The sequence below is a fragment of the Ambystoma mexicanum genome, chromosome 10, assembly GCF_040938575.1.
Source record: "Ambystoma mexicanum isolate Mex_15411 chromosome 10, UKY_AmexF1_1, whole genome shotgun sequence".
NCBI classification, from domain to species: domain Eukaryota; kingdom Metazoa; phylum Chordata; class Amphibia; order Caudata; family Ambystomatidae; genus Ambystoma; species Ambystoma mexicanum.
Window position 1 is genome coordinate 1,151,338,675 of NC_090932.1, and position 15,880 is coordinate 1,151,354,554.

General features: G+C 45.3%; 1 protein-coding gene across 1 annotated transcript; it reads left to right on the forward strand.

Moving 5' to 3' along the window:
* The first annotated feature begins 1,333 nt into the window (after positions 1-1,333).
* LOC138493002 (ribonuclease H-like) lies at positions 1,334-1,693 on the forward strand. The gene has a single exon (XM_069620263.1). It carries the CDS (start codon positions 1,334-1,336, stop codon positions 1,691-1,693), a length of 360 nt encoding a protein of 119 aa, XP_069476364.1.
* Positions 1,694-15,880: the final 14,187 nt, after the last annotated feature.

Here is a 15,880-nt window from a genome sequence, read left to right on the forward strand (position 1 = left end):
TACCTTCAAATTCCCCATGCAACACTTGCATTTACCCGATCATAAAAGCAAAAGGAGGGGCGTGGAGGATGATCCAAGACTTACGCCCACTCAATGACGTCATACAAAAAGAGTTCCCACTAGTACTGAACCCAGCATCAATACTTTGTAGTATCCCAAAAAATTCATCACATTTTACAGTGGTGGATTTAAAGAATGCCTTCTTCTCCATACCCCTGGCAGAGGAAAGCAGATATCTGACTGCATTTACACTAGGTGGTAAAAGATATGAACACTGCAGGTTGCCACAAGGTTACTGTGAGAGCCCAAGCATATTCAATCGCATTCTCCATGAAGACTTAGGAAACTTAACAGCAGAAAGTACAATAATTCAATATGTAGACGACTTGTTTGTTTGCTCCCAAAGTGAAGAAGAATGTAGAAAAGACTCAGTCACACTTTTGACATTGCTGGCACATACGGGTTACAAAGTAGACAGAGGAAAACTGCAATACTGTCACCATGAAGTATTATACCTGGGGCAGCTGATATCGAAAGATGGCAAAAAGATAATACCCGACAGAGTAGAAGCTATCACTGCAGTGAGAGAACCACGCACAGTAAAAGAGATGCAAAAATTCATGAGAATGTGCAATTATTGCAGAGCATGGATACTTGATTATGAAGAATACACCAGGCCACTACTACAAGCTCTCAAAGAGGCCCAGCGGGAGAACAGGGAAATAGAATGGTCGCAAGAAATGAGTGACTCGTTTGCATTAAAAGAGCTAATTTCGAGTGCGCCCGTCCTAGCCAACCCAGATTATGAGCGCGAATTTTACCTGTTCTCCCACTGTAAAGGGACTTTGATGACAGCTGTCTTGACCCAAAAGACATCCCTGGGACACAAGCCACCTGCCTACTACAGCGGCACACTAGACGCAGTGATGCAAGGCCACTTTGCCTGCAAACAATCTCTCGCTGCAGCCGCTTTCGCAATTGAAAAAAGTGCCACTATAGTAATGGGATGTTCTGTCACATTGTTCGTGGAACACTCTCTGTTTGCCATATTGGATAGGTCTAAAAGCACACTGACCACACAACGAGCAACTGCCTACGAAATAATACTATCTAGCGCCAACATCCACATAGTGAGATGCAAAACAGTAAACCCAGCAACATTCATTACTGAACCTTGTACATTGGAAGACATGCAGAAGCACGATTGTGTACCTACACAGGAGAGAAGGGAGATGGCCCCGTAGTGAGGGAAAATGCCCTCAGCGAAGGAGAAGTATACTTTGTAGATGGGTCGGCATTAATTGACATGAATACAGGGGAAAAGCATGTAGGCATGGCCGTTGTGAGATTAGAAGAAGGTGAGTACGAAGTACTAGTACAGCACCGCTTGTCATCGCACTTCTCAGCGCAAGCAGTAGAGCTCATCGCCTTGATAGAAGCTTTACATGCAGCAAAGGGATGCACAGTAACCATATACACTGACTCAGCCTACATGATCACTACAGTGCATGGAGGGCTAGCTAGGTGGGGACGGAGAGGATTTCGCAGGGCAGACGGGTCCCCGGTACAGCATGCTGAACTCCTGAAAGAGTTAATTGAAGCATTACATGAACCTACAATGGTAGCAATTGTGAAGTGTCAAGCACATACATCCAACACAGACGTAGTGGCTTTGGGGAATGCAGCATTTTAAACATGAAGTTGCAGGTGAGTACTCAGTGCGACAAACACCAAATGAAGAATTACCTGAGGGATACAATGCGATGCCCATATCACAAATACTAGAATTACAAGAAGATGCAAGTGAGGAAGAAAAACGGTTATGGGAGAAAATGTCATGATGCCTACCCCCGGGCATCAGGACCAAGCCCATCAGCTCCGGAAGCAGGCATCCAGATACCTTTTAAAACCCCAACAGCCCTGGCTGGGGGCTGTTTGGGTTCAATCCTGGTGCCTTAGGCGCCAGGCTCATCATGGAAATCAGTCCTGGCACCATAGGCGCCAGGCTCATAGACTTTACTTAACTGATGCAGACCATGCTGCTAGTGAGTGCAAGCCAACGTGAGGCCTGGATGGGACTATTTTTCTACAGGGACTATTTTTCTACAGGGACTATTTTTTACTCGGGCGTGTTTCTAGGGAACTTCTTACCTGGAACTACTTTGGAGGCTATTTACACCACGCCCGAACAACAGCACACGCTTCGCATTATTCTGCATCCAGCAGCGTAACGCTCACCGTGCCTGCAGTCTGCATCCAGTCTTCCGTCACGCCCACCTCAAACCTGGAGCTCCTAAAAACAAGAGGAAAGAAAAGGACAAGAATAGAAAACAAACTATTTCAAATTCCTCACCTGATTTCGGATCCATCTCGCCTCCGGACCTGGAAGGAACATCATTTCTGTACACGTCGCATCTCCAGCTACAGCACCGCGCCATACTCACCAGTCCTCACAGCATCTTTCGAGTCGGCGCTGCCTCCATCATTTCTTCGCCGAACTCCTGAACCTGAGGGACAAAAGAAAACAACAAGGTGAGCCGAGAAAACCAACAAATAAAACACTTATCATCATAGACTTACCTGATTACCACCGGAGGCATTATTCTATAACTCTCCACATCTTCATGTGCCGCACCTGCAAAGGGAGAGAAAACAACGCGTTAAACACCGGCAACATTTACCGGACGGCGTCGGGTAATACAGACTCTTACCTGAGCGCCACCAACTGCCACGAGGGTTATCTTCTCACGATCTTAGTTGCAAGACAAGGAAGGAAGGGGGGACAAGAGTGAATCATCGGACATATTGAACTCTATGAACTTGATACCTACCGAACTTTGCCAGGAAACCTCAGAGTCAATACTCTCCGGAACTCTCCCACGCCTTCAAACCAGTGAAGTAACTGGCATCAACGCGCCCCTGCAATCCACGCAGGATGGAGAGCTCATCATTTAAATACATAAGGTGAGGTTCCTAAAAGGGGATATCGGAGGTGACAAGAAGGGAGAACGAGAACAGTGGGAGGGAGCTATCACTCATATCCACGGGTGGCTAAATCCATTTCTCCACTTGCAGGAGAATACTTCTATGGATCAAGCAAACGAGATCAGGCGGGCCAGTCCACACAGTCATCTCGGCACTACGCATCACGTTGGTGGAAACCGCAGCTGTCCAGGTCCGATCAACGCCCCTGTGGGAACCAGATGAGCGTAACAGAAAAGGGGGAGTAGCCAGTCAGCAACAGATCTATTGTGGCGCCAAAATAACACCGGTAAGGTAGTAATGCCGCTCAAATTGTTAGAAATAGCATTCCAGCAACTACACTTCCCAGCACACAATGCCAAACAACACATAGCAGCAGAAATACAAGAGGATTGGTTTGTGCCCGGCCTCCAAGAACATATATCAAAACTAGCAATGGAATGTACCACGTGTCAGACATACAATTCTGGAATGACTTTACGAACACTTAGAGGGACGATACCAAAACCCGTAGGGCACTTTCAAGAACTACATATTGATTATGCAGATATGGGGGAAAGGTGTAATGTAGCACGCTACATGATAGTGGTTGTATGTCCATTCTCAAGGTGGGTTGAAGCAGGTCCATGTGCACGCCCAGATGCTAAGTGCGCCGCAAGATTCTTGGTGAGAGAGGTGTTTCCACGCTGGGGAATTTGCGATGTAATTCGCTCGGACAATGGCACTCATTTTGTGAACGAGCTATTCAAAGAAGTAACAGCCTTGTTGGGAATAAAACATAAACTCTGCTCGATTTATCACCCGCAAAGCAACGGCGTTGTAGAAAAGATTAACGGTTTGCTAATAGGGAGATTGTCGAAACTGTGCTTTTCACTTAAGGAAAACTGGGTTCATTGCTTGCCCCTAGCCTTGTTTGAATTGAGGAATCAGCCGAGTACAGATCACCACTTGTCCCCGCACGGGATCGTGACGGGCAGACGCATGCACACAGCACACTCCCCATTGCGCAGACATTCTGATGCGCACAGAAGTGCCACAATACTAGGAGAAGAGTTCACTGAGTACTTGAAAAAACTCACTAGAGCAGCACGCATGATATCCAGGCAACTGTCACCCCCATTTACGAGAGAGGAAGGGAATGATACTATGACATGCGTTGAACAAAACCCCCAAGGACAGCTAATGCAAGGAGATTTGATATGTCAGATGTTTTGTGCGTAGATGGAAAGCCCCAAGGTTCCATGGCCCCTATAAAGTAATATTTTGTACACCTACAGCGGTTAAGGTGCACGGATTGAAATATTGGATACACTTGAAAGATGTCCAAACAGAAGTAAATGAAGAAGTGCAGACAATGAGAAATGATAACAATGACGATATAAAATGAAACGTTAACTGGTGGGGGAAGAGTAGACGAGGGAAGAAAAAGAATGTGTAAAGTATACGCAACATAATAATGAAGGACTTTTGATTGAGAGCAACGTGGCTGTGCGATGTCGAGGAAAAAAAAATGTAATTATGGACTAATGTTGAAGAATTGTAAAAGTAATGAAAACTCTCTCTCTCTCTTTCTTTTAACTTCAACTTAAAAAAAAATATATATACAAGAATGTTTACATGAATATACTTAATGCACTTTTATGTTTTAAATAGGAATCACCATCGCAACGAACAGGCAGCCCGCAACGAATAATGTTAGGTTAGCAAGTATTAGAAATAATGTATTAGAACGGTGTAGATATTCGTATCAATGCGGAGTGCTTGTGAGTGCTGTATTATTTTTTATAATGATGATCAGTTTTGGAACTTACTGGGCAATGTCATTCATCTCTATCGAGATGAAGGAGGGGGGAGGAGGGAATAGAAGTAATGGGATGAACGCAACTAAAATGAACAAAGAAGGTGACTTTTTAATATGGGACGGTTTCCAACTCATATGGGGGTATAATATGAGCCCACCTAAAAGAATTACCCCGACAAAAGAAAACAGTGCACACAAGAATGTAAATACAACTTCCCATCCAAATGCTTCGGGATACAATGCTTATGGCCTAAATGACCACAGCCCTTCTGATATATATCATGGTTTTATGACACCCCTACTACACAGCCCACACAAAATGCTAGCCCTGCAGTAGAGAGTATCCAGCCGTCTAGAGAAAAGGAAGGGAATGAAGAAATGGCAGCGAAATTTACATTATTATATGAGGAATGGGAAAAGGGTGGTGTGGGGAAAGGGGGGCCTAGATCACATGTTGCCAAAGAAGCTAGGAGCTACCTTAAAAGCAGCAGGAAGAAGAGAGAGGTGGGGAAAAAGAAATATGATGAGTACTACGGCCTCGGCCTAGACACTATGGAAGACCCCAGACACCCTCACCACACAAATAAATGGTATGCAGATATGAGCGCCACCGCCAGACAGACAACTAATGAAAGTTGTTATGTCTGCTCCCTCATCCCCCACGCCACAGGCACACCCAAGGTGCTACTACCGAAAGAACTGCCTCTTGTAAATGCACAGTGTCTCCTTCATCTTACCCTGTGCAGAATTAAGAACACCTTCCAGGCACATGAAATAATTTTTACCATGTTACAGAACGAGAAAACATGTTATCCGAAAGCGGAAGGAGTAATATGTCTGAAAGAGCCATTTTTTATAATAAAAGGGACATTATTCGCAGGCAATAAATGGAACAATGAAGAAGTGACATGCAAAGCTGAAGCGTTACGAGGAGTGGCACTAGAAAAACTACAGTGGATCGAAAAGACTTGTACCCCAGTCTGGAATGAACATATCACTAAACTAACATGGGTAACTGCCATTGAAAAACCATTCCAGGTACAGAAAGAAACAGATTATGAACTGTGTTTCCAAGGAGAGGGGAAAAACCCGATGGGGATGAACAAAAATTGTAACAGGACACTTGTCATTCCAGACATGAGAAAAGGAACAGCAGCACTGATGGATACGTACTGGGTATGTGGCAAACAGGCATACTTGCATCTCCCACAGTCATGGAGTGGTACATGCTCACTGGCAACATTACACTCTGCGCTAATGGTGATTCCTGAGAGCCACATCGGTGGGGGAAAACAGGTGCATAACACCCCTTGTGAGAAGAAGGCTCAGCCAACAGAAGAGCCACAAATGTACGTCCTGTCCGGTGGTAATAGGGAAGAGGTGATGTCGAGGAAAAAACGATCGTCAAATTACATCTCCAAAGCATCATCTGAACTATTGGCACAGATCCCAGACAAATATTGATTGTTCAGCTTAGCAGAGACTTTCTTTGCCTCACTCATCCCCAGCATCCAGGCACGAGCAAATGCTAAATGGCTCCAAATAACCCGATGGGAGCTGATCCAGTTAGCAAACGATACTGAAGAAGGCTTCAACGTGATCAAGGTGGAATTGAGAGCCCTGAGGTTGATGACAATGCAAAATAGGTATGTCCTAGACCTATTGACAGCGATGGACGGAGGTGTTTGCTGAAAAATTGGAAGTGCCTGCTGCACTTTCGTACTTTCTAAAGACGCAGATAATGGCACCTTGTCCCACGTGATCGCGGCAGTGCACAATTTAGGAGAAAGAATGAAGAAAGAAGGTGGGGCTGAAGCAAGCACATGGTTCGACGACCTCTTCTCCTGGGTCGCGTCATGGCTGGGGCTGACTGTCAAACTACTCATGCCCACAGTGGTTTTTCTACTCTTGATTTTCTGTGTGTGCCAGGTGGGCCTTCGATGTTGTGCAAATGCAGTACCAAAAGGGGCATTGATGATGGTGACAATGGGCAATGCTCGAGGTGTAGCACAAGTAATGCAGGAGGCACAGGTGCAAACAGGTGAAGAGGGTGGGCCCAAATACCAGATGGTGCCAATGTACAACAGTGGGGACATAGTAGACAGATTATGGCACACAACAATCAGAGAGCCCCGCGAACTTGAGTGGTATGAGGAAGTATGGGTAGACCTGGAAGGGGATAGGGATTGTATATATATGACAGGCACGCCAGACGAATATGCTAGAAGGGGGGAAAGGCTGAGAGGTGTGTGTGTAGGGCTTGGATGCCTATAAAGGGCACCCCGGCGTGGGACGAGGCCGAGGCGGAGGAAAAGGAACACAAGAGATTGGGGGAGTTACAGTATTCGTTACTTAAGTAACGAAAGGGGGGAAATGTATGGGAGGATAGGTCCAAAAAGACCCCCCTCCCCTCCAATCCCCTCCTGGTAGTGTCCATGCCTCTCCAGGGGCCCCCTCCCTTTGCCGCCTGGGCCCGGGTGGCGAGTGGACCACTGGCTGACGCATCGACAAAATGTGCGGTAACACATTAGGCCCTGGAAACCATTTTGTGAAAGCTGGGACTCCATCTTGGAACACTAGTCCTCGCATATCGTAGCACAGCCCCCACCAGAGAGTCCTTGCCTACCTACTTGTTGCCTTCGCCCCATGGCAGATCCGCTGAAAGCCCATTCCCACGAGCAGCCAGACATGAACAAGTATCACGGCAAACACTGTATCATTCACCTTCCGCAATACATCATCATCCCCGGCGTGGCCCGGCTAGCGGGGAAAGCTTGGAAAATAACTGCAAATTGCCTCCCATAGAGCAAAGCCTTAATTCTGCAGTATACGACGAGTATAAAAATGCACTGCGGTAATGTCCTTTTGTACACGACCCTTTACCTACAAGTTCCTATATATTCTAAGACTTAATGGATGTACTCTCACCTGGTAGACTGTGCAGAATGAATAACTCTCATTATATCATGTGGGTAATAATGTTCCTCCCAGCTGATTAGATGCGCTTCCATAACAAAATATAAAGAGGCTAATGGGGTAATAAACTAACGCTGCTAAGTGCGAAGGATCACAGACACGACAGTGCTACACATATATACAAGATGTGAAAGAAATTAACGTATAACCTGAGTTATGTGTAACAATATGTATTATCGCTCCCAACTGTAATGATCTGTTGTTTTGGAGTGCCTCACTAAACCTAATGCTACCTCAAACGTCATGTAAACCATTGTTACACAAACGCTGCCATTTGTGTGAATACTTACTCTTTAGTGATGACCTAGAACCTTGATATATTATCAAATAACCTGTACCGAATGAATATGTAAAGGCGTAGATAATGCGAACGTATGATTATTTGCAGACTCTGTAAGCATGATATTGATTCCTCTTTTCTTTATGTAATGTGCAGTGCACTAAGAACCGACCATTGCGAGCATACCCAAGGTCACCTCCCCTCCCCTCGTACCAAGATATGCCAGGGAGAGCTGAGGCCCGAGCTACATAGCCTTGCCTCCCCAGTCCGACTGAAGCCGTTTCAAGCATCCACGATTCCCCGGCAGCTCACATAGCCAGGGTCAACCACCAGAAGTATTTACAACCGAGCCCTAAATATTCTGCTCTAATTGAGAGGCCAGAGGTGCGCCCTCAGTGGTTCGATGGCCCACCGGTTCGCCCCAAACTAATGGTCCTGCAAACAGACACCTAATATTGTTCTAACACAGTGTACAAGCATCTATCATTACTTCTAACGAGACCCAAAAACTGGACAGGCTCACCTCACGCCATGAGACCTGACCCCATGGCCTATGATACCTAGTCAACAGGATGAGAGTAACCATGCCTTGATGCATTAACACATGTATCGCTTAACGTGCATTCCTCTTGTGTCTCAATGACCTTTAGATTAACAGTTTGTAGGATTTACAGAACAACCAGGATCACGATAACATGAGTGAATGTGGTGTGTGTGGCCACAAGCGCAGAAAGCCAAGAAAAATGTTCATCAGTGTCACCGCTCATGTCCGGCCTGGCAGCACCTCCCAGATGAGCCCAGCTGACCTCCACACCCCACGTTGGCACTGCGACGAAGTCCACCAACCACGAAGCACTGCACCTATAGCTAGTCGACGCCACCCAATCCCTACGAACTTGTGCCCCCTATAGTGTGTAGGCGCTAATGACGTGTTTTGTAAATATAACCGCCTGTCTTTGCTATTGTCAGACAGAGCACTCTCGGAGTTTGCAGAGTTCTTTGCATGCCCTATTTGACTAGATAAACTGTATTTACTCTCACCCGCACTTGGTTCTCGTTTTATTTCCATCTCGGGAGAGTCCATCACTGCCTCTCATTGTGGGGAGGGTAGTGCCATTTGGGGACGCTCGCCATCAAAATCTAAATAAATAAATAAATATATCATATATCATCATAGGTCTTCATCATTGTCCTTTTTTGTCACAGTTCTTCACAGTCCTTGGTCATCAGTCCTTCTTTATCCTAGTCATTCTCCTCATCACAGTCCTTTGTCACAGCCATTCTACTTCATTACTGTCTTTCTCCTTTATCAGTCTTTATCCTTCCTACGAGTCCTTTGCCAGTGCTTCATTAGTCGCATTCCTCCTTCAGAGTCCTTTTTCTTCATTACAGTCCTTTAAGCACAGTCCTTCAAATTTGTCACAGTCCTTCACCTTCATCACAATCATTTCTTCTTTTTAAGCCTTTAATCAGTCCTTCTCCGCCCCAGTCCTTTGTCAGTTTTAGTGGATGTGTACAGAGGGCATTTACCGAAACCAGCACAACTGCGATCACTGTTGTATGCACAGTCAAGATTGTCAGTAAGAGAGTGCAGATGAACAGTCACTGATGTATCCTTCTACAAATATGTCACTATTTGATGAACATTATGCATTTATAACTTTTGATGGAACAACACGTTGAAGTGGCCACTCTTTCTCTTCTAACTAGGCCAAATAGCTGACATTTGCTCCTCTAACTAGGTCAAACATTTAAACTCAACTTAATGCTTTAATATTAGTAATGTTTATACTGCATAAGCTTCCAGAAAAAACGACCATCCTCTGACATGCCATCACGAATATTAGTACTCTTTTACACACCCTTATATTTTTCATGTTATTAACTGCTGATTTGGCTGTCATCATCTCTTCTTTTAGATGAAGAACATTATTTTCTCGCGCAATTACCAGAAGGTTGAGGCTGTCACTGGTTGGCCACCCCCAAGCAACAGAGCCACATCTTTACAGGTGGGTTACAATGTATAACAATATCATGAAAGCAGTAACATTAGTAATCTAGAAAATGGTGCACGTTCCTACTAATTTGTTCCCTATTAATACATATTACAGACTTTCACAACTGTACAAAACCAATTCTGAATCGAACACTCCTATGAAAGAGTTAGCCGCCACTTGCCATTCTGTTTCATGTGACTGTCCTCAAAATGGCAGTCCTGTTACAAACCGGCCTTCAGCGCGCCACTTTCAAATCATTTAAAACAAAGACCAGTAACATTACTTAGTATAATGCTATAACATGAAAAAATGTCATCTCCATTAATTATACCCAACACTCAGGCATGATCATGAAAAATCTATGATATTAGGTCAAATTAAAAATAATGACCATTATGCATCCCTGCACTACTCCCAATTGCCCACTAAACCTTACCAACACACACGCCTCTGTGAGCCCTTTCACTGGGCATATGTGGGTCACTTTCATGGCCTTCATTTCGCCGACCCCTCTTGAGCTCCACCAGCACCTCGAGATTTGATATGCAGCTACTACTGGCTTTATTAGCAGTATCTTTGCCCTGCCTCCAACCACATCCATTCTACTTTCAGGCCGATGGTTCCTTAACTCACTAAACAGGTACAGCACTGGCAGAAACAATACAAAACGTATTCACACACACAGGCCCAGCACATGCATCAGAGGTTCAAACTTCCTTGGCATACAAGAAATGTACAATATGGCTAGCATGGGTAAATGCCCCCACACAAAGATCAGGCACAGCTCAGGAAGTAGCAATGAAAGCTTCACTCACACACTGGACGGATACATCATAGACAGTAGCACTGCATGCAACTGTCACAGACCGAATAGGGACAGCATGATTAGCAGCAGTGCCAGCTTCCCTCAAAGGCACCCATAAAAGTCACTATATAGGCAGCTGCACTGCAAACTTCCCACATGTAGGTGCTTTTCTCCCAAATGCAGCACATTCAGCTACTACATGGGGAGGACCATCATAGGCTTCCTTCACAAAAAGAACAGGCATAGCATAGGCAGGGCATGTACAACCCTTCCTCAGACAGGAACGGTACAAGCCGGTGCAAGCTTCCCTCAAACTATCAGGTGTAGCATAGACAAGGGCAATGTATGTTTTGTACAAACACGGTACTCCATGGTTGGGGCAAGGTCTAAGCTTCTTTCACAAACGGTTCAGCCTGTGCAAATAAAGATTTCCCCCGAAAAATAGAGCATGGGCATTGATGCAAGTTTCCCACACAAACAGGTAAAAAATGGAGAGGGCCAGTGCATGTTTTTTTCGCAAGACGTTACCCATACAGCATGGTCAAGGCTAATAAATGTTTCCCTAACAAATGGGTACATGGACAGCATAGGCTGGGACAGGTCAAAATTCCCTTGCAAATGGGTAAATATACAGCGTGAGCAGGGTCAGTACAAACATTGCTCCGAAACAGGTACATCCTGTGCAGGGTTACTGAAAGCTTCCCTCACAAATAGGTACAGCATTGACAGGGACAGTGCATGCTTCCCTAACAAAGAGGCTGTGGCTACCCATCAGCCCACTTTGTACCTCATCAAACCACATTAGTGACCACCCCCAAATTATATTTTATGTGTTCTTCATCCCAACAGCAACTTGTTTTTACACAAAATCCACACATTATATGATGATCATTAAATGCTATGATGTATGCTAAGTATCATTAATATGGAAATAAAGAGATTTTTGCAGGCATTCAATCGGCCAAGATACAAGCCACTAGGCTCAATTGTGATGTGAAACAATTAGGTTTGTTTTAAATCCAAGTTTCCGTTATAGATTATGCTCCCTGCTGTTTGCAATAATTTACTAAGACAATCAAATAATATGCCTGCCATCAATGTATGTTGTGATAATGCTATTTATTTTGCAAAAGTGGTTTCACAACTCTCTATAGTTTGCAGTTGATTTGATAACATTAGAGGCACGAACATTATATTTTATTTGTCCGACTTGTATAATATCCCACTGCAACTTGATCAAATCTGAATATACTCAGTGTTGTGGGCTGGCTCGTGGGCACCTGGGCCAGACCGACCAGTGCTGGGGACACCCAGCAGCATCACCAGTTGCTGTGGTCACACAGCTGACATCAGTTTCTGGGGGCTCCCGGGCTTGCAACTGAGCTATGATCACACAGCTGGACAGTGGCCTCGGGCACCCACGTTAAACAGATTGACCTGTGATCACACATATCCCTGGGGGCTGCAGTACCGTGACCACACAGCATCAGCCTGCAGACCCAGAAATGAGATATGAGACAGTGCCATTCATGGAGTCTAGCTGCCGTTCTAAACGCATGTGCTGTCTGAGGCTCTTTTTATTGGGAGCTGAGTCATGATGCAGTCATGACACATCCTTAAAGGGGACAACACCACATTCCTCCTTTTTCATAACAAACAAAATAAAGACAGTGGGCCTCATTACAAGGGTGGCTGTCCGGAAATAGCGGTGCCGGTCGCACCATACTGGCACCTTTTTCTGGACCGCCACAGTATGAGTTGCGGTGCCGGAAACACTGTTACCACAAAAAAGACCCACGGTGCCAACGTTGCCGGCAGCACAGTGACTGCGACCAGCGATCGCACCTGGAGCCTGTGCCTGAAACCTCGGCACGTTGGTAGTACGAGCACATTATGAGTACCGCCATCACGGAAACACCGGCATAAAAATGCCAGTGCCACTGTGATCACCACACCAGGAACACCAGCATCGCAGATCAGGGGCACAGCAGCCTCAGGACTGCAGTAACAGGTCACATGTGTACATAATCAGCCCAGCTGCACACCATTAGCACTGAGAATGCTCAAAGGCACCACACCCACACACATCCCAACACAACCATGCTGGCAACTGCAGTAGCAGCCATGGAGCTGGGGGCCCTGCATGCAAGGCTCCTATGAGGAGGATTTTGAAGAGGCAGAGAGGCATAGAAGGCAGCAAAGGCACAGGAGGAGAAGAAGGAGGAGGATGATGGCCATGGCCATAAACAATGGCCAGCAGGTAGCACCCCGCAGGCAGCCACCCATACCCCGTCTAAGGGCCACACCCTGGAACCTGAGTGCAGCACAGATCCACACCCTGTATCGGCTGGACAGGTAGACCATTACACACATTGTTGATTTGATCCATGATGACATCAGCAGCCTAATCAACATCAAGACTTCAATACCTCCCTTGCTCAAGGCGGTATCAATGTTGAGGCAACACTGGTCTTTCGATTTTCGTTGCAATCTCCCCAGGCCCTTTCTCGGGCTCAGGAAGGACTTCTGATGGGGATTCAGCAGTGATATCTTTGTGATCAGGTACAGCTGTCTTGCTTTCGACGTCAGGATCATCAATCTCTTTCTCATATGGCAAAGGAAATGGAACTCTTTTCGTGTGTGTTGTGTGGATCCAATGCTTTCGGCCATTCAATCAGACTGTAGTCTGCGTAGCCAGTAGAACCTGGAAAGGTCCCGTCCAGCGCGGTGCAAGTGAAGATTTTCTTTCAAATTTCTTTACCAGGGTCCAATCGCCTTGCTGCAGACAATGTCCTGGGACTGTATATCTGAAGGAAGAGCCTCCTGCACCTGCTGGTGAATCAAACGCAAGATTTGAGTCAACTGTTTACAGTAATCAATAAGCAATGGATACTCAACATCCCTTAGTCGTTTTGGACGTGGCACATTCCAGCCATTGGCTGGTCTCCCCATCACAATTTCATATGGGGAGAGGCCAGTCCTTGCCTGCACAGCTGTTCGCATGCACAGTAAAGCTAGTGGCAACGCATCGAGCCATTTCAAATTGCTCCCTGTGCATATCTTTGCTCAATGTATTTTTCAAGATACCGTTTTGGCGTTCTACCAAACCAGCACTCATTGGGTGACTGGCCGAATGGAATCGCTTATCAATTTGGAGACCTGCACAAATTTGCAATATCACGGCCGCAATAAAATGCGGTCCATTATCGGACTATTTGACACGGGCTAGCTCGAATCGGGGTAGAAACTCTTTTAGCATAGATTTGGCTGTGGACATAGCTGTACAATCTTTCAGGGGATAGGCCTCCACCCATTTTCTAAATGCACAGACAACTACAAGGACATATTTATAGTTTTGGCCCCTCTCCATTTGTATGAAATCAAAATGGATGACTTCAAATGGCATAGACGGTGGACCAAAACTTCCTACTGGTGTCACTGTACCCTTCCCAATGTTTTGTTGCAAATAAGTTATGCAATTCTGAACCAATCTTTTAGCAGTTTTTCTGATGTTTGTATTTTGCCATACAGAATCCAGGTGCTGAGCCATTTTTTTCGCAACTATGTGTGTTGGACTGTGAGCCATAGTAACCATTGCCATTACATAGGCATTTGGCAACATCCATTGGTTATTATTTTTATCCACCCAACAACCCTCAGAATCTAATTCTGCTGGACCCTCACCCCATTTTTTTTATTTCATCTAGAGTAGCTTCTGCTTGTATCTCTTTAACTGTTTCAATTCCATTCTCTATCATGCAAGACACTCCTTCCGTTGTTTCGACATACATTTTTGTGTGCAAATCAGTGGCAGTTTGTTTCGCAATTCTGTCTGGAAATGTGTTTCTCTTTCCTACATTACACGTTATTTTTTTATGTCCTTCACATTTCATTTAATGCTAATCGCTTGGGAAGCGCAAGTGCTGACAACAGTCTCACTATCAAAGTGCCATGTTGGATTTTGGTTCCATGTGACGTCAGGAAACCCCTTTTAGGCCATAATCGACCAAAATTGAGTACCACCCCAAAGGCATACTGACGCGCCGGAAGTGTCCGAAAGTGTCTGCTGTTGGGCTGTGATATACTATGCTGCTACTGTTCATCTGACGCCGTCGGCAAGGGGAAGCAAAGGTTGCGGTGGACCGTGCCTCTATACCCTGTTATTGGGTGGACTTCCAGAAGTAAATATAGACTGCTGCCTTACTGCCACGTTTTTTAGCTGACATGTTATGCTTAATGCTTGATGCTATGCTTGATGCTACGCTACGTTTTGTAACGTGATATAATCTTACCGGCATTATATTGAAGCGTTACTTCTCTTTTGCAGCCACAATCCTCTTGTGCCTAATTGCCCCGCCTGCACCTGCCGTGATTGGACACACGACACTATACCTGATCCGGGCATGCGCACCGGGCGTGCACCGGAAGTGTCCGAAAGTGTATGCTGTTGGGGTGTTCGGCGGTGCGGCGGGTGCAAGGGGGACCATTTCCTTAGTATGTTCTGAGTAACATCGCTGCTATGCTCATAGCAATGAGGGGACAATACTTACAATATGTTTGGAGTTGTGATTATGTTATTCTGAGCTGACTATGTATATTTGGTATTAGTGGCTAAAGGTAAATTGTGCTATGCTCCCGACTTGTGATTATTCTCCTTCCATTTCCTTATTACCCTTTGGAGCGAATAGTGTTGTTTTTTTAACTCATTTTTGCCTCAGAATGATGAATGGGTTACGTATTGGAAGGAAACGTATAGATCCTCAACCCACATTGCACCCTAATGTCGATAGCGAGGATTTAGCACCTCCTATTGAGGCTCTACCTGTGTTATCAGTTGTTATGTTAACAGATGTGGGTGAGGTATTGGGTAGAACTGAAACAAGCCCACCATTAGATCTAAAACCAAGGATCCTAGAAGAAATGGGTATTGCTCCTAAATTTAATGTGACTGCCATGATTCATTACGCTAAGAGTGATACTGATGCTGTCTTACCAAGTGCAACATTTAAGCTAAAAGACTTGAATAATAGTAATCAAAC